General features: G+C 39.5%; 2 protein-coding genes across 4 annotated transcripts in view; one reads left to right on the forward strand and one right to left on the reverse strand.

The window, feature by feature from the left end:
* GPALPP1 (GPALPP motifs containing 1) overlaps nucleotides 1-19,877 on the reverse strand; it is a 76,057-nt gene extending 56,180 nt beyond the window's left edge. For all 3 annotated transcript variants that reach the window (XR_005782438.1, XR_005782437.1, XM_040448490.1), the window contains exons 1-7: nucleotides 19,692-19,877; nucleotides 16,362-16,494; nucleotides 15,489-15,587; nucleotides 12,776-12,884; nucleotides 9,126-9,257; nucleotides 8,274-8,438; nucleotides 288-386 (exon numbers count right to left, since the gene is read on the reverse strand). Coding sequence is in view for 1 of the 3 variants with exons in the window: in XM_040448490.1 (XP_040304424.1) it covers nucleotides 288-386; nucleotides 8,274-8,438; nucleotides 9,126-9,257; nucleotides 12,776-12,884; nucleotides 15,489-15,587; nucleotides 16,362-16,494; nucleotides 19,692-19,779 (825 nt within the window). In the remaining 2 variants the exon portion in view is untranslated. The remainder of the gene's footprint in view (nucleotides 1-287; nucleotides 387-8,273; nucleotides 8,439-9,125; nucleotides 9,258-12,775; nucleotides 12,885-15,488; nucleotides 15,588-16,361; nucleotides 16,495-19,691) is intronic.
* Nucleotides 19,878-19,955: 78 nt separating this feature from the next.
* The window catches only part of NUFIP1 (nuclear FMR1 interacting protein 1), a 40,012-nt gene continuing 36,560 nt past the window's right edge, over nucleotides 19,956-23,407 (forward strand). The window contains exons 1-2 of the mRNA XM_040448489.1: nucleotides 19,956-20,404; nucleotides 22,427-22,509. Coding sequence (XP_040304423.1) covers nucleotides 20,002-20,404; nucleotides 22,427-22,509 — 486 coding nt within the window. The 5' untranslated portion in view covers nucleotides 19,956-20,001. The remainder of the gene's footprint in view (nucleotides 20,405-22,426; nucleotides 22,510-23,407) is intronic.

The following is a 23,407-nucleotide window of genomic DNA, read 5'->3' on the forward strand; positions in this document are numbered from 1 at the left end:
CTTCCTTCCTTCCTTCCTTCCTTCCTTCCTTCCTTCCTTCCTTCCTTAAACTACAAACTGAAAGCATTACATGAATACATGAAAAAATCCTACAAAAAGCCTAAAAAAAGGATTTTATATAACTATACATTATACAACAGAATGGAATATTTCTAAGGGCAGATGTACAGAAAAACACTGAGGTAAAAAGGAAGACATATAAAAGAATGAGAAACAAGAAAGAAAATATAAGAAGAGTATTGAAGGATACAAAAAAAGAAAAGCTTATATATTTTATTCTTACTCACATTGTATGAGGACACCTGCTCAGCCAATCTCTTTTCCCTTCCTGACAATATATGTTCTTCATCCTTCTTATTGAATGACTTCCTTGCTTCTTGTGTTTCCTGAAGAATGAACACAGGTTAACACATTACTGAACCATATAGTTAAGGAAAAAAAAAAAAAAAAGAAATACTATTATTTTTACTCAGATTGACTAAATAAGAGACTAGAGTAAGTTTGTTGAATCTTTTCCACTAGGAATATGAATAGAGTTGGTAAGGGATCAGTTCATGTTCTACTCAGTGATTTTCTTGAAAACAAGAAGAAAACCTATTCAGATCAATAGAAAAACCTATTTACTTAGTTGTGTGTGTCAAATTCACAAAGGAGTTTGACAAATAATGATGAATTGTAGGAGAGGAAATTAGGCTTTAAAAGAAATCTGAGAGGGGCACCTGGCTGGCTCAGTGGGTAGAGCATGTGACTTTTTGAGCTCAGGGTTGTAAGTCTGAGCCCCACCTTGGATATACAGATTACTTAAAAATAAAGCCTTAAAAAAATAGAAAAGAAATCTTACATTATCTGTTTTTAAAAGTAGTAATATCATGCTTGAGGGAAAAAAATAAAGAAAAAGAAAAGGTTTACAGTTTGGAAAAGAAATACTAAAGTATCTTTATTCACAGATGACATGACTATTTATGTAGAAAACTCCAAAGCATCCATGAAAATACTCTAATAAGAAAGTACACTTGATCAAAGCTGCAGGATACAAGGTCAATATACAAAATATACCAACAACGAACAACTGGAATTCGAACTTAAAAAAAAATTAACAATAGTGTATACACAAGATGAAGTACTTAGATAGATTTCCAACAAATTTTAATTAGAAAAAAAAAATTCTAGAGAATACAGTCCCAACCAGGGATGAGAAAAGCCCACATAAAAACAACTTAAAAGCACTGTTCTCAAAGCATATTTTAATATTGTTGTTATCTGCTTAAGAAAACCAAAAAGGTCATCTATAATGTTTATCTTAATAATATACAAAACAGGGGCTCCTAGCGGGCTCAGATGGTAGAACACATGACTCTTGATCTTAGGGTTTGAGTTCAAGCCCCACATTGGGTGTGGAGCCTACTTAAAACACATGTACAAAACAACACTGCTTTTGCTAAAGTATGTTAAAAACATAGGCATAGCTCAGTTCTTATTTTCTCATAAAAATTTTCCTAGAAAACATGCTTTCGTTTATTAATATTAAGGGGAAAATGATATTATGGTAAAATGGCGATAAAAACCTGACCATTTAATATTTAAGAGTTAACAGATCTAATCAAGACTGGGAGGTAAGGTAATAATAGATGTCAGCGAATTTTATTTATTTATTTATTTTAAAACAATGTTTATTTATTTTGAGTGAAAAAGTATCCGAGCGGGGAAGGGACAGTGAGAGAGGGAGAGAGAGAATTCCAAATGGACTCTGCTGTCAGGAAGGAGCCCAACATGGAGCTTAATCTCACAAACCATGAGATCATGACCTGAACTGAAATCAAGAGGCAGAGGCTTAACTGAGCCACCCAGGTTAGCCACCCTCTACCTAACATTTAAAGAAGAATTAATACCTATTCTCAAACTATTCCAAAAAACAGAAAAGAAAACTTCCAAATTCATTCCATGAAGCCAACATTACCCTGATACCAAAACCAAATAAAGACACCACTAAAAAAGAGAACTATAAGCCAATATCCCTGATGAACATAGATGTAAAAATTCTCAATAAAATACTAGCAAACTGAATCCAACAATACATGATAAAAATCACTCACTATGATCAAGTGAGATTTATTCCTAGGTTGCAAAGATGGCTCAGTATTTGCAAATCAATCAGGGTGAGACATCACATTAATAAAACAAAGGGTAAGAACCATATGATCATTTCAATAGATGCAGAAAAAGCATCTGAGAAAGTACAACATCCATTCGTAATAAAAATCCTCAAGAAAGTAGGTTTAGAGGGAACATAACCTCAACATGATAAAGGCCATCTATGAAAAACCCACAGCTAAGATCACCCTAAACGGGGAAAACAGAGATTTTCCTCTACCGTCAGGAGTAAGACAGGGTTGTCCACTCTCACCACTGTTGTTCAACACAGTACTGGAAGTCCTAGCCACAGCAATCAGACAGCAAAAAGAAGTAAAAGGTATCCAAATCGGCAAGGAAGAAGTGAAATTTTCACTCTTTGCAGATGACATGATATTCTATATAGAAAACCCAAAAGACTCCACCAAAAAACTGAACTGATAAATGAATTTAGTAAAGTCGCATAGTACAAGATCAATGTGTAGAAATCTGTTGCATTTGTATACACCAATAATGAAGCGAGAAAAAGAGGAATTAAGGAATTAATCCCATGTACAACTGCAGCCAAAAAAGTAAGATACCTAGGAATAAACCTAACCAAAGAGGTGAAAAACTTGTGCTCTGAAAACTATAGAACACTGATGAAAAAAATTCAAGATGACACAAAGAAATGGAAAGACATTCCAGGCTCCTAGATTGGAAGAACAAATACTACTACCCAAAGTAATCTACACATTTAATGCAATCCCTATCACAATACCAACAGCATTTTTCATGGAGCTCGAACAAACATTCCTAAAATTTGTATGGAACCATAGAAGACTCTGAAGAGCCAGAGCAACCTTGAAACAAAAACAAAAACAAAAACAAAAACAAAAACAAAAACAAAGCTGGAGGCATCACAACTCCAGACTTCAAGTTATACTACAAAGTTGTAGTAATCAAAACAGTATGGTATTGGCACAAACATAGACACCTAGATCAATGGAACAGAACAGAAATCACAGAAATGAACCCACAAATATATGGTCAATTAATCTTCAACAAAGCAGGAAAGAATATCGAATGGGAAAAGGAATGTCTCTTTAACAAATGGTGCTGAGAAAACTGGATAGCCACATGAAATAGAATTAGCCTGAACCACTGTCTTACACCAAACACAAACATAAATCCAAAATGGATTAAAGACCTAAATAGGAGACCTGAAGCCATAAAAATCCTAGAAGAGGGGTGCCTGGGTGGCTCAGCCGGTTGAGCGTCCAAGTCTTGATTTTGTCTCAGGTCAAGATCCTAAGGGTCATGGGATTGAGCCCCATGTCAGGCTCTATGCTGAGCATGGAGCCTACTTAAGATTCTCTCTCTTTCTTTGCCCCATTTCCTTGCTCTCATGCTCTCTCTAAAAATAAATGAAATGAAATGAAATGAAATGAAATGAAATGAAATGAAATGAAATGAAATGAAATAAAATAAAATAAAATAAAATAAAATAAAATAAAATAAAATATTCTAGAAGAGAACACAAGCAGTAACTTCTTAGACACTGGCCTTAGCAACTTCTTCTAGATATGTTGCAAGGGAAACAAAATAAAAAATAAACTACCGGAACGACATCAAAATAAAAAGCTTCTGCACAGCGAAGGAAACAATCAACAAAACTAAAAGGCAACCTATGGAATGGGAGAAGATATTTGAAAATGGCATATTGGATAAAGAGTTAGTATCCAAAACCTATAAAGAAATTATCAAACGCAACCCCCCAAAACTAAATAATCCAATTAAAAAATGGGCAGAAGACATACAGATGGCCGGCCAACAGATACATGAAAACATGCTCACCATCACTTATCATCAGGGAGATACAAATCAAATCCACGTGATATTCCACACGTGTAAGAATGGCTAAAATCAACAACACAAGAAACAACAAATGTTGGTCAGGATGTGGAGAAAGGGGAACTCTCTTACACCATTGGTGGCCTGTTGGTGGGAATGCAAACTGGTGCAGCCACTGTGGAAAACAGTATGAAGGTTCCTCAGAAAGGTAAAAATAGAACTACCCTATAATCTGGCAATTGCACTAGGTATTTATCCAAAGAATACAAAAATAATAATTTGAAGGGATACATGCACCCTGATGTTTATAGGAGTCAAACTATGGAAACAGTCCAAGTGTCCATCAATTGATGAATGGATAAAGAAGGTGTGGTGTATATATAAATGGAATATTGCCCAGCCATAAAAAAAGAATGAAATCTTGCCATTTGCAACATGGATGGAGCTAGAGAGTATTATGCTAAGCGAAATAGGTCTGTGAAAGACAAACACCATTATGATTTCACTCATAATGCAATTTTTTTTTTTAATGTTTATTTATTTTTGAGACAGAGAGAGACAGAGCATGAACGGGGGAGGGGCAGAGAGAGAGGGAGACACAGAATCAGAAGCAGGCTCCAGGCTCCGAGCCATCAGCCCAGAGCCTGACACGGGGCTCGAACTCACAGACCGCGAGATCGTGACCTAAGCTGAAGTCGGATGCCTAACCGACTGAGCCACCCAGGTGCCCCACTCATAATGCAATTTAAGAAATAAATGAGCAAATGAGAAAAAAAAAAAGAGAGAGGCAAACCAAGAAACAGACTTTTAACTATAGAGAACAAACTGATGTTACCAGAAGGGAAGTGGGTGTTGGGATGGGTTAAATAGGTGATGGGGATTAAGGAGGGCAATTGTGAGCACCAGGCATTGTATGGAAGTGCTGAATCACTATATTGTATACACTGTATGGTTAACTAACTAGAATTTAAATAAAAGCTTAAAAAAAAGATGGCATCATAAGAAACAAAAATGGAAAGATGGGGAAAGTCTGTCAAAAAGGAAATTTAGCTAAGATCTGTGACAAAAATTAGTCACAAACTTTACACAGAATGAAATACACAAGAAAATGAATGGCTCTCCGATACTGTATAGTTTATACCATAAATATTTGTCTGTGGTACTATGCGCTACTATTTAAAGTTTTTATTTATTTATTTTGAGAGAGAGAGAGAGAGAGAGAGAGAGAGGAAGAACAAGCCTCCGACAGAGAAGGAAAGAAAGAATCCCAAGCAGGCTCCGCACTGTCAGTGCAGAGCCCGATGTGGGGCCTGAACTCACAAACCATGAGATCATGACCTGAGCCAAAATCAAGAGTCGGATGCTTAACCGACTGAGCCACCGAGGCACCTCTGTGGTACTATATGCTAAATATAGTATCCCATAAAATTTAAGGAGTATTAATAATCCCTTTATGAATTTGCTGTAGAACTGAACAAAACACTTTCAAGTACTGAAAAGAAAAAGATCTGAAGAACTTAATCATAGGTCCTAAAATCACTGGGTTGTCTAATTTCCATTTGCTCCATTTTTCTGATATTTTCCTCGGAAGAAGAGTCCCTTCATATCTGGCTGTAGGCTAGACATCTATTTACCTATAGTGAGGAACAGAAGGAGAGAGAAAAGCACAACTAACATAGACATGAATAAATTCACGTAAACAAGGCAATGTCTTTTCTGGAGACAATCTTAAAGGCTAAACTACAAAAATGCCAATATATTATTTTTATAAAACACCAGTTAAGAAAGAGTAGACAGGCACCGCAACACTAGTCATTCAAAGCATGCGGCTTACTTCCACACCACCTCTTTTTAAAAAAAAAAAAAATTTTTTTTTTAAGGTTGATTCATTTTTTAGAGGCAGAGACAGAGCACAAGTGGGGGAGGGGCAGAGATAGGGAGAGACAGAATCCGAAGCAGGCTCCAGGCACTGAGCTGTCAGCACAGAGCCCAATGCGGGGCTCGAACCCACGAACTGTGAGATCACGACCTGAGCTGAAGTCGGATGCTCAACCAGCTGAGCCACCCAGGTGCCCCCACACCACCTTTTCTGTTGCTTCTTCTGCCTCAGGTGTGTTGGTTCACCTCAACTTTCTATTACAACTCTTAGACTTCCCTTAATCTTCTGGGCCAAAGAGAATTTACAATTTTGCCACATGTGCAAGGTAGGGTGCTAAAATCTGGAGACATTACATCCACATTTTAAGAATAACACGGGGGGTGCCTAGGTGGCTCAGTCGGTTAGGCATCTGACTTCAGCTCAGGTCATGATCTCACAGTTTGTAGGTCTGAACCCTACATCGGGCTCTGTGCTCACAGCTCAGAGCCTGGAGCCTGCTTCGGATTCTGTGTCTCTCTCTCTTGGCCTTCCCTGCACGTGCTCTGTCCCTCTCTCTCTCTCAAAAATAAATAAACATTAAAAAAAAAGAAAAGGGTAACACGGGGTATTTTATAACCAATTCTCCACTAAAATGAAAACTCCGTAAGAAGCTTTTCCAGGGCACCTGGGTGGTTCAGTTAGTTAGGTGTCTGACTCTTGATTTCGGCTCAGGTCATGATCTCATGGTTTTTAAGATCGAGCCTGCATAGATAGGGCTCTGGGTGCCAGCCTGGATCCTATTTGGGATTCTCTCTCTCTCTCTCTCTCTCTCTCTCTCTCTTTCTCTTTCTGCTCCTCCCCTACTTGTGTGCACATGTGTTCTCTCATTCTCTCTCTCTCTCAAAATAAATAAGCTTGAGAAAAAAAAAGCTTTTCCATTTTGCTATTACCTACAACCAAACTGAATGCCTGGCAGAGAAGGCATTCAATCTATAGTTACAGAATGAAAAGAGAAGGTCTCATAATTCTTGGTACTGATGGAGAAGATAAACAGTAGAGGAATGAATGAAGTGTGAACTATGGAAGTCAAAACTGGAAAGCTGTAGCCTTCGGGTGCCAACTACTCAAGGATTCAAATTTGAATTAAAGGGAGTAAAAACCTTCGGATGGGGTAAATTTAAGAAGTAGTGCTGGGGGTATTTCTAATTTACAATGGTTCAATTCCTTTTTTTAATTTTTTTTTTTTAACGTTTATTTATTTTTGAGACAGAGAGAGACAGAGCATGAACAGGGGAGGGTCAGAGAGAGAGGAAGACACAGAATCTGAAACAGGCTCCAGGCTCTGAGCTGTCAGCACAGAGCCCGATGCGGGGCTCGAACTCACGGACCACGAGATCATGACCTGAGCCGAAGTCGGATGCTTAACCGACTGAGCCACTCAGGTGCCCTACAATGGTTCAATTCCTAATTTATAATGTAAGATTTTGTAAAAAGCAGAGTCAATAATGCATTCTATCCAAACTTCTTTTCTTTTTTAGCAAATTATTTAACGCACTTATGAAAGCGTTTCTTTTTTTAAAAACTGAGGTATAACTGATGAAACATTTTATTAGTTTCAGGTGTACAACATGATTCAATATTTGTTATATATTGTGAAATAATCAAAATAGGTCAACTTCCATCACCATATACAGCTACCAACATTTATTCCATTTGTGATGAGGACTTTCAAGATCCACTCTCCTAGCTAATTTCAAATACGCGATACAGTATTACTAAGTATAGTTACCATGCTGTACATATGTCCCCATGAGTTTTATTTACTTCCTCCATTTTGCCTCCCCCTACCTCCAGGCAACCACCAGTCTATTCTCTATATCCATGACTGTTTTTTTTTTTTTCTGGTTTGTTTTTTTAGATTCTGCACAGAAGGGAGATCATATAGTATTCAGCACTATCGATGAAAGCATTTCTTGCCTATTTTGACAGTAACACAAAACATAGTGCACCTGAAGTAAGGTCATTTTGTGGGAGAATCTCTAGGTATCATTTAACCTAGGTGAACCCATGGCTTTAGTTTCATGGAGACAGTATGATGGTGTATAAGGACTAGAGAATTTAGAATTAAAGAAAGGTCTAGAATAGAATTATTATTCATTACTAATCAGCCCTCTAATTCCAGAAAAGTGGACCTCATAAAAGTTAGTTTCTCCCTCTATAAAATGAAGTCAGTAAGTCCAGATCTCTGGGTTTTCTTGAGATTTAAATGAGATAATTCATTGGGAAATCGCAAGCAACTGGTGTCACTGTCCTTATTTTCTTTCAGGGAGAAATGTGTATTTTCCCTTTGGAATCATAATTTAAAAATAGTACCTTTAAATCATCATGCCTTCTATGTTTTCAAAATACAGCCAACATGGGCAGAAATACATGCACAAACAAGCTCTCTCACCTTAGCTCTCCTCTCCCTGTCAGCTGGGGTGTCTGTCCAGACCGATCGATCCCCAGATTTCTCATTGGCTCGTCTCTTAAAAGTTCTGGGCCCGAGACCAAAGTCTTTCATTTCTGGAGGAAGCTCAGTCATCCATGACTCTCTTGTAATTGGTTTGGATGAATTCTTTAAGAGAAGTAAAAAATCAAACAGTCAAAAAAAAAAAAGAAAAGTAGCCCAGAAAGCGTTTGTAAGATACTGTATAAGTGGCCATGTTTCTCAATTGAGGCTTTAAGAGAAAGAATTTAATATAAAGGATTATATTTTGTCATATATGTTACAATTACCTCATCCAATTTATTGTTCTTTTGACTTTGTTATCTTTTGCCACACAGAAATTTTTAAATAGGCAAATTTGCCAGTCTTTTCCTTTTACAGCTTCTAGATTACCTTGCTCCTAAGTTTTCTTTATATACATATTGCATATATTTTATTTATATTATTAATTATATTATTTATTTATATTACTTATATACATAATGCATATATTTTCTTTCATCTCGATTTTATTTTTTTTTAATTAATTTTTTTTTTCAACGTTTATTTATTCTTGGGACAGAGAGAGAGACAGAGCATGAACGGGGGAGGGGCAGAGAGAGAGGGAGACACAGAATCGGAAACAGGCTCCAGGCTCTGAGCCATCAGCCCAGAGCCCGATGCGGGGCTCGAACCCACGGACCGCGAGATCGTGACCTGGCTGAAGTCGGACGCTTAACCGACTGCGCCACCCAGGCGCCCCTCATCTCGATTTTAAAATTTAGATTTTTAATCCATTTAGCCAATTTCTCAGAGTATAGTATATTTGAAACTTACATCATCTCCTCTGGTCAGTTTTTCTTTCATTCTCTGGGCCCTTTTTTCAAACTCTGTCGTGACGCTGTAGTTAACTGGTCCTTTTGCAGGCATGGGTCCAACAATGTCCTCATCTTCACTGCTATCTGTTTCCTTTTGAAATAAGACATTGCCTTTAAACCAGGAGCAGAGCCATAGGTTATAGAAAATGATCCTAAAATACTTAAAATTTCACTGCAACGGATTACTTAGAGACAATAAGACAAAAACGCAAACAATGTATTGCTGGCTGATCACTGAGCAATGAGGACCTCTTCCTCGCCTAAAATCATTGTTGCACCATGTGCTAACTAACTTGGATGTAAATTATAAAAAAATAAATGAATTATAGAAAAAAAATACTCTGATGGTATCAGTAGTGAAGGTGTTAAGAATAACAACCATGACGAGAGCTATTATAAGTTGAAAATGTTCTGACTTAATCCTCACCAACAACCCTCTAAGACAAGGATAACAACCTGCATGATACTGACATGAAACTAAGCTCACCCAGGAGCCAATGGCTCTTGCCTTCTCTCTCCTGTTCTCTTCCCTCCAAGCACACTGGACTTCTTTTGAAAAAAAAAAAAAAAAAAAATTTTTTTTTAATGTTTATATTTTTGGAGTGAGTCGGGGAGGGGCAGAGAGAGAGAGACAGACACAGGATCTGAAGCAGGCTCCAGGCTCTGAGCTTTTAGTACAGAGCCCCACACGAGGCTCAAACCCACGAACTGCGAGATTATGACCTGAGCCGAAGTCGGATACTTAACTGACTGAGCCACCCGGGTACCCTCACACTGAACTTCTAAAGCCCTAACTTTCCTCCTCTCTACACTGCTTTCTCTTCAAATAAGCTATCTGTGCTTTCTGGAACAATCTCTCCTGCCCTCTTTGCTGAGACATCTCCAACGCATCAGTCTTCAGTTTAGACATTTTCTCAGAGACAAAGAGTTTTTCTCATTTCTTTAGGTTAGTTTAGATTCCCCTGTCATGGTTCCATAGTATTTTGTCTCACCCTTTTCTTTTTTTAATTTGTTTTTTAACGTTTATTTATTTTTGAGACAGAGAGAGCATGAATGGGGGAGGGTCAGAGAGAGAGGGAGACACAGAATCTGAAACAGGCTCCAGACTCTGAGCTATCAGCACAGAGCCTGATGCGGGGCTCAAACTCATGGATGGTGAGATCATGACCTGAGCCGAAGTCAGATGATCAACCAACTGAGCCACCCAGGCACCCCTTGTCTCACCTTTTGAATCACTAATAATGTTAGATGTTTGTGTAATGTCCATATTCCCCATTACCCTGCAGGTTGATTAGTGTGATTATCTGGGACTATGTCTAACGTACTCATTCATTCAACAAATACTTCCGAATGCCCCTAGGGAGAAGACAAAATCTCCGTCCTCAACATTCTAGTGGGGAGAGGTCAACAATAAACAGAAAGAAGCAGTAACAGATGGTATCTGAGGTGCTGACAGATGCTATGGAGAGAATTAAAGGCCAGAAGGAGAGACGAGTAAAGGGAAGAGGAGATAGTAATTTTGAGCTAGGAGGTCGGAAACGACCTCACTAAGGTGACATTCCAGCCCAACACGGACGGAAGCTCTGAGAGGCAAGCCACATAGATATCTAGGGGAAGACCACTCTGGGGAGACTTTGCAGGAAAGAACAGTCAGGGGCAGGAGCCTGCTGGGCGTAAGTGAGGAGGTACAGCAAGGAGCACATTGTGGTCAGATTGACGTTAAGAGAGAAAATCATGGAGCTCAAGGAGACATTACAATGTGTAGGGCTCTAGTTTTAATTTTATTAAAAAAATTTTTTTAATATTTATTTAATTAAAAAATATTTACTTTTGAAGAAGAGACAGACAAAGCATGAGTGGGGGAAGAGCAGAGAGAGAGGGAGACACAGAATCTGAAGCAGGCTCCAGGCTCTGAGCTGTCAGCACAGTGTAATGGCTCTGTTTTTTTATTGTTTTTATTTTTCATTTTTCTTAAGTAATCTCTACGTTTCACATGGGGCTCAAGCTCATGACACCACAATCAAGAGTCGCATGCTCTACGGAGCCAGCCAGGTGCCACAGGGCTTGGCTTTTATGTAGAGAGAGGAGGAGCAGTGTGATAGTTCTGAGGGTGAGTGACACAATCTGACTTCATTTTGCGCAGGCTCTAGCTGCCGTGTTGAGAGGAGGTAACAGAAAAACAAGGTTTAAAATATCAAGACCAATAAACAGATGAACTATGATTTGACTTAGACTAGGGGAGGAGCAGAAATGGTTGGACTGTGGATGTCCTTTGAAGGTGGGAGGAACTAGACTTGTTGACAGACTCATTCCTGTGACCATGTGCCTCATACACTGTAGTAGGTACTCTCTAAGCAGCTGTTGAAGGAAGGAGTAAATCACTCTGAAGTTCATGGTCTTAACCACTGCATTATATTTTCCTTGGTAACAGCCACAGTGTAACTGCTCAGTTCTCCATAGAGATGAACATCCAGGAAGTTACTACAGAATAACAGACTGAACAGGTGATCTAAAGCATTAAGAACTGGGCGTAAGGGGCACCTGGCTGGCTTGGTCAGGAGAGCAAGCGACTCTTTTTTTTTTATTTAAAAAAAAAAAAAACCACTTTTTTAATGTTTTTTTTTTTTTTTTTAATTTATCTTTGAGACAGAGCATGAGCAGGGGAGGGGCAGAGAGACAGGGAGACACAGAATCCGAAGCAGGCTCCAGGCTCTGAGCTGTCAGCACAGAGCCTGATGCGGGGCTCGAACTCACGGACTGTGAGATCATGACCTGAGCTGAAGTCGGTGCTTAACTGACTGAGACACCCAGGCACCCGAGAGCAAGCAACTTTTGATCTTGGGGTTGTGAGTTTGAGTCCCTTGTAGAGTGTAGAGATTACTTAAAAGTAAATCTTTAAAAATAAAAAACTTAAAAAGAAAAAAAAAAGAACTTGGTTTAAGCTTTGGCTTTGATTAGTGCAAAGTGTGCAATCTTGGGTAAGTTACCAAATTTCTCTAGTTTTTAGTATCTGTCAGATGGCGGATAATATCTATTTCATAACGTTGCAGAGAAAATAATATTCACATATGGGGAAAAAGCATTACAAATTATAAAGTACTCTACAAATCTCAGCTATTGGTAAGGACCAGGCCTCTAACAAGAAAACAGCTTTCATACTTGACTCTAAAATCATTGACCTATCTTTTCATAAAATCATTTAACCATCAGCTTTGTTAAATACAGGCACCAGAGATGGATGGATAAGAACTAATTTCAAGGTAGACCATTATCAAAAAATTCCTCAGCTGTCTTTTTTTCAGGTCAAATCACCATGATTCCTTAAACTTTTCATCATGTTGTATTTTCTGGCACTGTAAACATTGCCTTCAAGGATGAGAAGCATGAATAGATCACATTCTGTCAACATGTAACTGCCTTATTATTTTTTTATAACATCTAAGTTCTGTGACAAGCTTCTGATTTAGTATACCTTACAATCCTAGATTAATGTGGATGCAACTGTGTGACTGCGTATTAGTTACATTTGAGCCAAATGATTACATAGTTATTACTCTGCAAAGTCTTGAGTTTGTTACATCTTATGCTTTAATCAAAAAATTTCCAAACCTCATAGTTGAAATATGATGATACTTGTTGTCCTGGATCATCTCGGCCTTTGTCACTTTTCTGAGTAGATTTAATAAAACCAGGTGGTAATGCAGGACCTATTATAGGCCTGAAAAATAAAATGTACCTTTAACATTCTCCCTGATTTTCAAAAGCAGTTTTTAGAATAAGAGTTCACAAAAAAGAAAAAAAAAACCCAAATACTAACAAATGTTGAAGATGAGAATTTCATGTAACATATTATTTGTATTTTATAACCTAGTATTTTTCTATAGTGTCTTAAAAAAATACAATTTTCTCATTTTTATTTTCTATTTGTTTGTCAATGCTAAGATACTAAACCAGTAATTCTCAATGGCAGTGATGTATATCACTTCCTAAAAGAACTCCATTAAATAAAAATAATATTTTTTAAAAATTCCTTATTAAGAATTAAAGCCTGTGAAGATATTTTTCTATTTTGTACCTTGGCTTTCAGTTTTGATATTCACTGACCACTGACAGGTGCATTAGGCGTGTTATAGTTACAGTCAGAACTCTTTAAGTATAAATTGAGTTCTAAGAACATAAACGGTGCATGCATACAGAGATGTCGGCAATTTATGGTTACATGTGCCATGGGAGTATACAAATCTGAACGCTGTCCTCACTATGGAAGTGCACAAGAATGAAAAGTCATTTGAGACCTACAGACAAAGGAAAAGGTGCTGTGCTAGCCACATTTCAACCAGAGCACTTTTCTGTTTCCTTCAAACAACCCCTAAGTCGTTCCATTTTCTGGGTGAGCAAAATAAGGCCCAAGGACACCACAAACTAGCAAGTGTCAGTGCTGGCGTTTGAGCCCTGGTCTCCTCGATGCCAAAGTTCATTTTCTTTCAAGGTGACCTATTGCTACATTTCTGAGGGAACTGACATCAGTCCAAATGGGAGAAGTGCCTAAAATCTGGGGCTTACAAAGAGAAAGCCTTACTTCAGGGAAAAAATAACAGAGACAAGATATTTTCTACTCTCTTTCATACTCTACGTTTTTTAATTCTTTCTTTCATACCATTGTTTTCCCCAGAGATGTCGCTGTACCAGTATTAACAAGCAAGATGGCAATGAAGTCCTAAGCTGACTTTTCCAGGTTGCACTGTGTTCTATCAGAGCCTCACAGACAGGCTTCGTAGCAGAGGAAAATTGGTACTGACTCAGAAGGTCTGGGTTCTGATCCTGGCCATTTAACAGCCATATACAACTCTCAAGAAAGACATTGCTATACTTCTAATAATGTGCTTTCTTGAAAGGAATGTTATGACCCAGTGGTTAGCAAATTTTCTGTAAAAGGCCAGAGAGGACATTTTAGGCTTTGAGGGCCATATATGGGTCTCTTAGGCATGCCGGTCTTTGTTTTTTAGATGACCCTTTAAAGATTATTCTTGGCTTGGTGGCATACAAAATCAGGCAGCAGAGAGTCTAGCCTTATTTCCAAAAGGTCCAAAGTTAACATGAAAATTGGAGCTGATCGGGGCGCCTGGGTGGCGCAGTCGGTTAGGCGTCCAACTTCAGCCAGGTCACGATCTCGCGGTCCGGGAGTTCGAGCCCCGCGTCAGGCTCTGGGCTGATGGCTCGGAGCCTGGAGCCTGTTTCTGATTCTGTGTCTCCCTCTCTCTCTGCCCCTCCCCCGTTCATGCTCTGTCTCTCTCTGTCCCAAAAATAAAACAAACAAACAAACAAACAAAAAAAACGTTGAAAATTGGAGCTGATAGATAGGATTGTAAAGTTTGAATATAAAATATACAATAGTTGGGGCGCCTGGGCGGCTCAGTCTGTTAAGCATCCGACGTCGGCTCGGTCACGATCATGGAGTTTGTGAGTTCGAGCCCCGCGTTGGGCTCTGTGCTGTCAGTTCGGAGCCTGGAGCCTGCTTCAGATTCTGTGTCTCCCTCTCTCTCTGCCCCTCCCCCACTCACGCTTGCTCTCTGTCTCAAAAATAAATAAAAAAACCACATTAAAATATACAAGTCTTTTTGACTTGTTCTCGCATACTGGTAACAGTGCTCTGAATTATAAACAAGGTGGTGTGCAATTACGTATTCAGCATTAAAAACTTTATAATTCTGAGAAGATAGGAATCAAAACTTACTATATGCTTACCTGGGGCCAGGCATCATGTAAGAGGCACGCGCGCGCGCACACACACACACACACACATATGTGCATGTATGTAAATATGAAATCTGAGTCACCACAATTTTGAAACGTACGTGTTGTTATCCTATTTTGCAGATGGCAATTCTGAGGTACAGAGAAGTTGGTCAAATTGTTTAACGTGGCACACAGGAATTGTTCTTTCTGTCACCAAATAACTAAGAAAGCATCTAATTTTAAAGGTAAATACCAGGATTCCAGCCCCAGGCCTACTGCTTACTATGTGTGCAACCTTATCTATTTAAGAAAAGGGCGAAGAGGGATAATGCTGCACTCAGTCTATCACAGAGCACTCTTGTGAGCATCAACTAAGGGATGTGGAGGTTTTTTATAAACTACAGAAGTGTTTATAGGCATGTAAATAATCATTTTTGTTAGAGGAAACAGTTACTTTCCCCTATGCGTTTCAAACGTTCTATAAATCTGTAAGTTAAAAAACAACTTTGGACAGCACTTTATTGAATCAACAAACACCTACTGAAATAGTTGGAAAAGACTGGCCTGAAACACTACACATTGTCACCTTGGAGGAGAATCATCCTGCTTTTTAAATCCGGGAGGAAGAGCTGGTCCAAAAAACCCTTCATCATCATCGTCATCATCCTGAGTTCTCCTCTGTTTTCTACAAACACAGTAGTACAACGTTACGCAAATTTTTTTCACAGAGAATTTTAAGTTTTAAAGGAAGCATTAACTCCAACTAGTTGTATAAACACTGAAACAATAAATTCATCTTGCCCAATGAGAACAAATGGACACCACAGTTGATCTTATATCAACATTTTCCTGGAATTAATTTTTGGCCTAAAATAGTGCCATATTTTCTATGGCAGTAGTTTTCTATATTTTCTATAGTGTTAAAGATTCCACTTTACTGAGGTTTCGAAGAGTCTACTTGCTGAATGTTTTTGAGCAAAAAGTTTGACGCTAGCTTTTTATCTCATGCAGGAAGGTTTTAAGTTGCTAGTTCTGTCTTATCTTTAAAACGCATCAAAAAACCCTTGCTACCCAATACTAAACAAAAATTCCACTTTTCTTTACATGGACCCATGGCAAGGAAGGGTAGTTAGAAGGAAATCATTCATTTACTTAAGCAAAAACCGTACACTGCATAAATAATTTCTAAAAGAAATCCTATGGCTCATCTAGAATATGTATTTAGACACTTCAGTAATACCTTAAGAAAAAATCTTTTAGATAAGAATTTAATTGAAATCCTAGATGTCTCCACAACTATCTACTACAATAAATTTCCTTCTAGAAGGCGTAGTTCCTGACGAAATGCCATATGAAACGATTTCTTCCTGTGCTGTAAAGATACAGATATGGCATTCCTGACTATCTATTCCAGCCAAAGTATGCTAGGTTTGAAGCTTGGTTTATTTAAGTGACTGACCTTGCACTTGGACCAGTGTCATCTTCTTCAGATTCTTGATTTCCTTCTTCGTACAATGAACTACTGTCCTCATCACTGTCTGATGACTCTGAGCTACTGCTTTTATAATTAGGGGGTAAAGCTGGTCCTGCAACTATAGGAAATTTCTTGTTTAAGTCACAATTGGTCATAATTGTTGCAATTATGCATAACTGTGCAATTATGCATAAAATGTTTCAATGAACCCCTTAGCCAACACTTTATGCTTTATTTTCTATTTTTATAAAAGTATACATTTTATATTTTCTTACACGATACATCTTCCCAGCACTCGCTGGCTATTACTTATTATGAACTTTTATCTCATTTGTTCCTGTTTTGTGCACAAAACAAATAGGGGAAGGGATTCAGATTAAAAATGGAAGGGCTAGCCTTAGAAGAAGGTAGTGCACCTTTCTATTGTAATCACAGGGAAGACAAAAAAGCTGAGCAAAGATTCAGGGAAGTTTTCAGGTATAGTGCAGAAAATAGAGTTAGTTCTTTTAAGATGGCATTTACTCTTCCAGTGAAGTAGAGGGAAAGACAGTCTGAGGAAGAAAAAGAGGCTTTTAAAAAACCATGGTTGAGATTAGGGAGAGAACTGCATGGGGAAACTGTCCGAGGACTGCTGGGCACAGCTGAGAACCCAATTAGGGAGGAGACTGTAATTTTTCGTAACATTAGCCTGTGGAGCTGTGAAGTTTTTTCTAGCAGCATTTGGAAGGCTGGATGTAGGCTCATGAGAAGGTAAACATTTGGAATGATCTAGAGCTGGGTTTTTGCCAGATGAGTTTAACAGAATACTGAATGGGTAAGGCAGCTGAAAACATTGCAAGAGAATGGATGAATTGATGGACTGTGAGGTCTAAGTCAAATAGGGGCAGAAGCAATTAAAAGGAGGAGGCCAAAAAGGATAGAAGGCAGGGTCTGCAGAGCTCAATGAGGTTAAACAACAACAACAACAACAACAACAACAAAGTCTAACAAGAATAACTGAATGAGAATGAAAAGGGGTTCTTGCTGAGAAAGAAACTTGAATTTAAGTTTTCAGAGATAGAACAGAGTCCAGTGTGTGATTAGAAATGCAGCTGAAATTCGTGGAGGTGATGGTCATTGCAGAGTCTGAAGTTGGAGTCAAAATAGCAAAGGCTCCACCTATTTTCCACAAGGCAGCATCTGGAGTACATAGACTGGTCTTGAGAAAACATCTCCACACCCCTCTCCCCGAGTTTTCTAATGACATGATCTCAGGGGACATTTCCCAGCATTCAATATTCCAAGGTATTTGAGTAAAGTTAATTTGTTCCATCTCAGACCTGTGTGCTCACTCCCTCTTCCAAACTCGGTGATCTCTTTCAGGAGGGTAGCTGAGTGTGAGGAACACAGGACAGATATCAGACTGGGTTCAAGAATCCCCCACCTGAGAGCAATTCTGGTGCATGCTACAACATGGATGAACTCCAAAGACATTACGTTAAGTGAAAATGCCAGTCACAAGAAGATAGGTACTGTATGATTCCACTTATCTGAGAGACCTAGAGTAGTTAAATTTACAGAGACAGAAAGTAGAATGGTGGCTTCCAGGAACTGGGGGAAATGGGAACGGGAACAGGGACTTACTGTTTAATGAGTACAGAATTTCAATTTTGCAAGAAGAAAAGCATTCTGGAAATGGATAGTGGTGATGGTTGCACAATGTCAATGTACTTAGTGATGAACTGTACGCTTAAAGGTGGTTAAGATGGTAAATGTTATGTGTATTCTACCAGAATGAAAAAGAAAAAAACTAGATGCACGTTTGTGGTCACATGATTTACAAAGAAAGTGACATTATAGTGCAGTATGGAGGGGAGGGTGATGGATCAATTAGAAACCTGTGAGGAAAAAAATAAATCTTCACCCCTACCTCACACCATATACAAGTATCAACTCCAGATGGACTGCAAATATAAACGTGAAAGATAAAATAGTAATGCTTGCAGGATAAAACAAAGGAGAGTAACTCTGTAACCTCAGAAGAGGCAAAGACTACTTAAATAGGGTACAAAAAGCTCTAACCATAAAAGAAGAAAAACTAAAAATCAGAATGTACTGAAATTAAAAACTTCCGTTCATCAACACATACAAATGAGAGGGAAAAGGCAAGCCACAGAATTAGAGGAGATATTTGCAACATGCATAACTGAAAAAATGACTTGTCCAGACTACATAAAGAACTCAACAACAACAAAAACAGCAAAGAACTCAACAGGCCAGTAAGGAAAGACAGATCAGTGGAAAAGTGAACAAAAGACTGATTTTAGCAGTATGTACTAAAGCTGAATGTAGACATATCCAGTGATCCAAAAATTTCAAAAGGAATGCAACATGTATTCACTGAAAGGTAGAGCAAACATTAAAGGAGATAGAAATGCATGAAGAGTCTAAAAAGCATTTATCTGGCAAATACAAAGTGCCCACTCTGTATTAAGGCTAGAAGACCATACTACAATGGTGCAAGCAGATATGCTGACAAGTTATTCAAAACAGTGTATTAAATATATGATGTAATTAAGTGGAAGAAAACCCTGTGGGGGAAAAAGAGGGTGTGACAATGCTTGGGAGAGTTTGGAAATGCTTCACTGAAGCCTTCGCTGACACTGAAGTTGGGCCTCGGAGGATGGGGCAGGAGTTCGTCAGGTATGTCAAAAAATGCAGAGTGGGGCCAGAAAGCTCCTAGAGAATTGAGAAACTGCTCAGAAACTGGCACTAGTTCAGTACTGGGCTGTGTGTGTCAGGTACAATGACAGGAGCAGAGGCTAGGAAGGCAGGTCGGGGGCTAAGGAGCAAAGCATCCCCTGCAAGAGCCATGAGCACTGTTCGTCAGAAGGCAATATGACACAGAGGTTAGGCGCACTGGCTGTGTTCTAAATTGGGCTCCACCATTTACCAGCCGTGTGATACGGGCAACAGCCTGGGCTTCAGTGTTCCCGTTTATAACATGGAAATGATCATCTTTACTTCATACGGTTTCTAGGAGGATTAAATGACAATGTGTATCGATCGTTTAGCACAGGGTCCGGCCCGTTAACCGTTAAATGGGACTACATCTTCATTACAATGATTACCATCCCCCCTCCCCCCCCCCCCACGCTCGCCCCGTTCCAGCGCCACCTCCCCGCTACCGCTAGAGAAGCAAAGTTAGCTCCGGTCCTCCTCGCCCACTTGCCACTGCTCCACCGTTTCAGGCCTTAGATCTCAATTCCGAGAGTGGGACCGGGCCAGAAAAGGGGCGGACAGGCCTGGAGGGCAGCGTACACGCCGGCCGCTTACCAGGGCTGGGGTCTCGCTCCTCGTCCTCTGCTGTCCCGCGAGCCTTGAAGCCGGGCGGCAGCGCCGGCCCGATCAGATCCCTCGCCATCCGCGGTGGCGGACACCGGTCTAGCCTACAACCCTATCCACGCAGCGTCAAACCTACCCAAAAGGCAGCCCGGGATCCGCCGCAAACGGCAGGAAATTTTTCCGGCGCCGACCAATTACGTAGCAGCCCGTGGTTGGCAGAGTCCTGTAATTCACGAGACCGGAAGTGACGCATAAAGCTTGCTCCATATTCGCATGCTAGGTTCTCTACCTGGCTGGAGGCATGGCTGAGCCTGCTGGTGACTTCGTGACTTCTAACGGGTGGCTTCCAGCATCCGAGCTGACCCCCACGTTGGGGCCTCTGAGAGACACTGCTTCACTGTCTGACAACTGGATGTTCTGGGCAATGCTGCCGCCGCCACCACCGCCTTCGTCGTCGCCTCCCGTACGAGGGTCAGAGCCTTCCTCAGGGGAGCAGCACCCCCAGGAAGCCCAGGCTCTCCCCGAGGCGCCTCCTCCCTTCGACGCCCAGATTCTTCCCGGGGCGCAGCCTCCCTTCGACGCCCAGTCCCCCCTTGATTCTCAGCCTCAACTCAACGGCCAGCCTTCCTGGAATTTCCAGGCTTCTACATCGTGGTACTGGAGACAGTCTCCTGGTGTTTTTCCTGGATATCAGAACACTCCGGGTAGGCTATTACTCTTTTCCTTACCGCCCCTTTACTTTTCTTTTTCCCTTCTTCCCTTTCCCACTTTTCCCTTTCTCTACTTTTGATTCTGCCCTGCACTCTTGGGGGTCTGGTCAGTTAAGGTCTCACAATTTGACCGGAATGTTTGCTCTGATTGTTCAGTCTGTTTAGCCGCTGAGGAACTGGGAATATAGCAGTGAACGAAACATAGAAAAATCCCTATTTTTATGTAGCTTAACATTTCCTGGTGGAGACAGAATTAAAAAAAAAAAAAAGCAGTGTGTATTAGAAGACAGTGAGTGCTACCTAGAGAGAGAAAGCAAAGAAGGTGATAGGTAGTTCTGGTGTAATTGTCAGTGTCAGTCATAATGAAGGTGACATTTGAGCAGAGACTTCAAGGAGGTGAGTGATCAGAGCTATGGGGACCGCTGGGGGAATAGGATGCAGGCAGAATGAACTCCAAGTGCAAAGAGCTTGAGGCAGGTGCTATAGATCAGAATGGAAGCCACTGTGGCTAGAGGGGAGCAATCCTGGGGTCGAACTGTAGAAGACTGGGGAAGAGGACAGACCTGCTAGGGCCTTGTAGACGATGGGATTTTGACTTTTTACTCTTGTGATAAGGATAGTGCGGGGGAGTGGCATAATTTATGTTTTAGAAGGATTAATGTGGCTACTCATGGGAATTGACTTAAAAGGAGATGAGTTAGGAAGCTATTGCAGTTATCCAAGTGAGAGATACTGGGGACTTGGACCAGGGCGGAGCTCTGGAGGTGATGAGAAGTGTTGGATTCTGGATCTGTTTTGAAGGTAGGTTTGGGCCAACACGATTTGCAGGCTGTGAGGTAAACTCAAGACAAGAATAACTTAGTTTTTTGCCAGTCAAGCAGAAAGATGTGGATTGAACAGATTTGGAAGAAAGACCAGGAGTTCAGTTTGAAATACGTGTCAAGAAGATATATCAAATAAGCTGCTAGTTTGTACTTTCAGGGGAGATTTGTGGCTAGAGCTGTGAATTTGGGTGTCATCTGCATACAGATCATGTTTAAAGCCATGAGATTGTTTACTTAAAACCTTCTCCAACTCTGCCTAAGGTTATTTTACATTAACTTGATGCCAAATCAGCCTTTACTGTGTGCCAAATGCTGGGAATATGAATGCGCCTAAGACGGTCCTGAGACAGGTGAGATGGGTTCATAAATAATAACCACAACACAGCATGACTGGTGCTGGAGGCATATGAAAGGTGATTTCAGAGTGTGGAGGAAGTTGGGGAAAGTTTTTGGAAGAAGTGTCTTGGGAGATGTTTAGGATTTTGGAAGAGATATTTTTGTAAGTCGGGGTGAAGAGGTGTAAGTACAAGGTGAGTTCTAAAGATTGCACTTTCTGTTGCGACTGAAGCCGAGTAAGTGGAGGGTATGGGGGAAGAGTAGCATGAGAAAATATACCGGCGTCTCATTGAAGGATTCTGGGAAGTCATTCGTAGATTTTCCAGCAAGCTTGTGACCATTGGAGGATTATTTTTTGGTGGTGTCAGTGCACAGTGTCTATTGGAAGAGAGGGCTTAGGAACTGGAGACAGTCTGGGAGGCTGTCAAAGTAATCTTGGTGAAGGATCAGGGTTTCAGAGCTGGATCACAGCCATAAGAAAGGAAAGAAGTTGAGAGAAAATGTATTTCACAAGGTTATTTTCCTGGTATAAAATTGATGCTGAAAAGCTGTATTGGGATAGTATTGTTTACATTTCTAATGTTTGAAATAACAAGAAATGTCATCAAGGTTAGAGTAGCCATTCCTTTCTTTGATGCCTTTGAAGCATTGTATGGACATCTGATCTTACCAATTATGTGTTCATTTGAAAAATATTTATTTGGTAGACTAGTCTTAATCTTTGTTAGTTTGTTTGAACTACTTTTCTTCCTAGAAGAGGTAGTTTCTACCCAAGTATTTGTGACATCATAGAGCAAATAAAAATTTAAAAAATTGTATAGTCGCAAATATTTATGGATTTCTTTTTGTTTCTTAGTTAAGCGTTCTTATTTTCCACGAAAATATGATGCAAAGTTCACTGACGTCAACTTCCCTCCCAGTAGAAAACAGAAGAAAAAGGTATTTTTAAAGATATTCTTGAATGGGACACTTTGGTCCCTATGTCACTGTTTCATGCCTTGCGTTTCTCACGTAACTGTTTCAGTGTTTTGCATCCATTATTGACACAGTGGGGCCTTGCTATAATAGGATCTTTAAAGATCTTAGCCTTAAGTAAAAACTTTAAGCAAAATCTTTTTGAGAAGTAAATGGAGAAATTGTAGAAAGAGAAAACGTTGAATTCATTTCAATATATTTTCAAAAATAAATATAACAGAATTGTGATTATGAGTAAATATAAATGTTATTAAACCTTGGTGAACTAGATATTTATATATTAGCAAACTGGAAGGGGAAGGATGGAATTTAGGGAGAAGAACAGAAGTCCAAACTTTCTCTTATAAAATTGAAAGTATGGAGTTAAGAACAAATTATAATGACATAAACTCTTTATTTTTCATTATCTTTTTCTTTTTGACACAGGGATCTTTTAGGAAAAAATACTTCTGTGATTGAAAAAAGAGCAGTCTCTTCTTCTTGGGTCAAAATCAATTAAATTTAATGTTAATTTAAAATAGTTTATATTTAGTTTATCCTCTGTGCCTGAAGTTATGTCTGAAATTGTTCAGGCAAGATTTTTTTGTGTTATTATTGTTACCTTATTTATTTATTTATCTTAATTCATTGTACTGCTTCAGTTCTTTTCAGTAGTAGATATTTATCATTTTTAGGAACAAAGTTATTGTTTTTTAAAAATCAAGATCAACTCTTTGTTGTGCTTCAGGGACCAAATCTTAAAATAGGCTGCTTTCTGAGGAAATTTATAAATCTGGTCTGTTTTAAAGATGTGCATTAATTAGTGTCAGGGCATCTGACTGGCTCAGTTGGTAGAGCATGTGACTCTTGATCTTGGGGTTGT

This window comes from Herpailurus yagouaroundi, unplaced genomic scaffold (genome assembly GCF_014898765.1).
Source record: "Herpailurus yagouaroundi ecotype Mexico unplaced genomic scaffold, PumYag 197, whole genome shotgun sequence".
Lineage (NCBI taxonomy): Eukaryota > Metazoa > Chordata > Mammalia > Carnivora > Felidae > Herpailurus > Herpailurus yagouaroundi.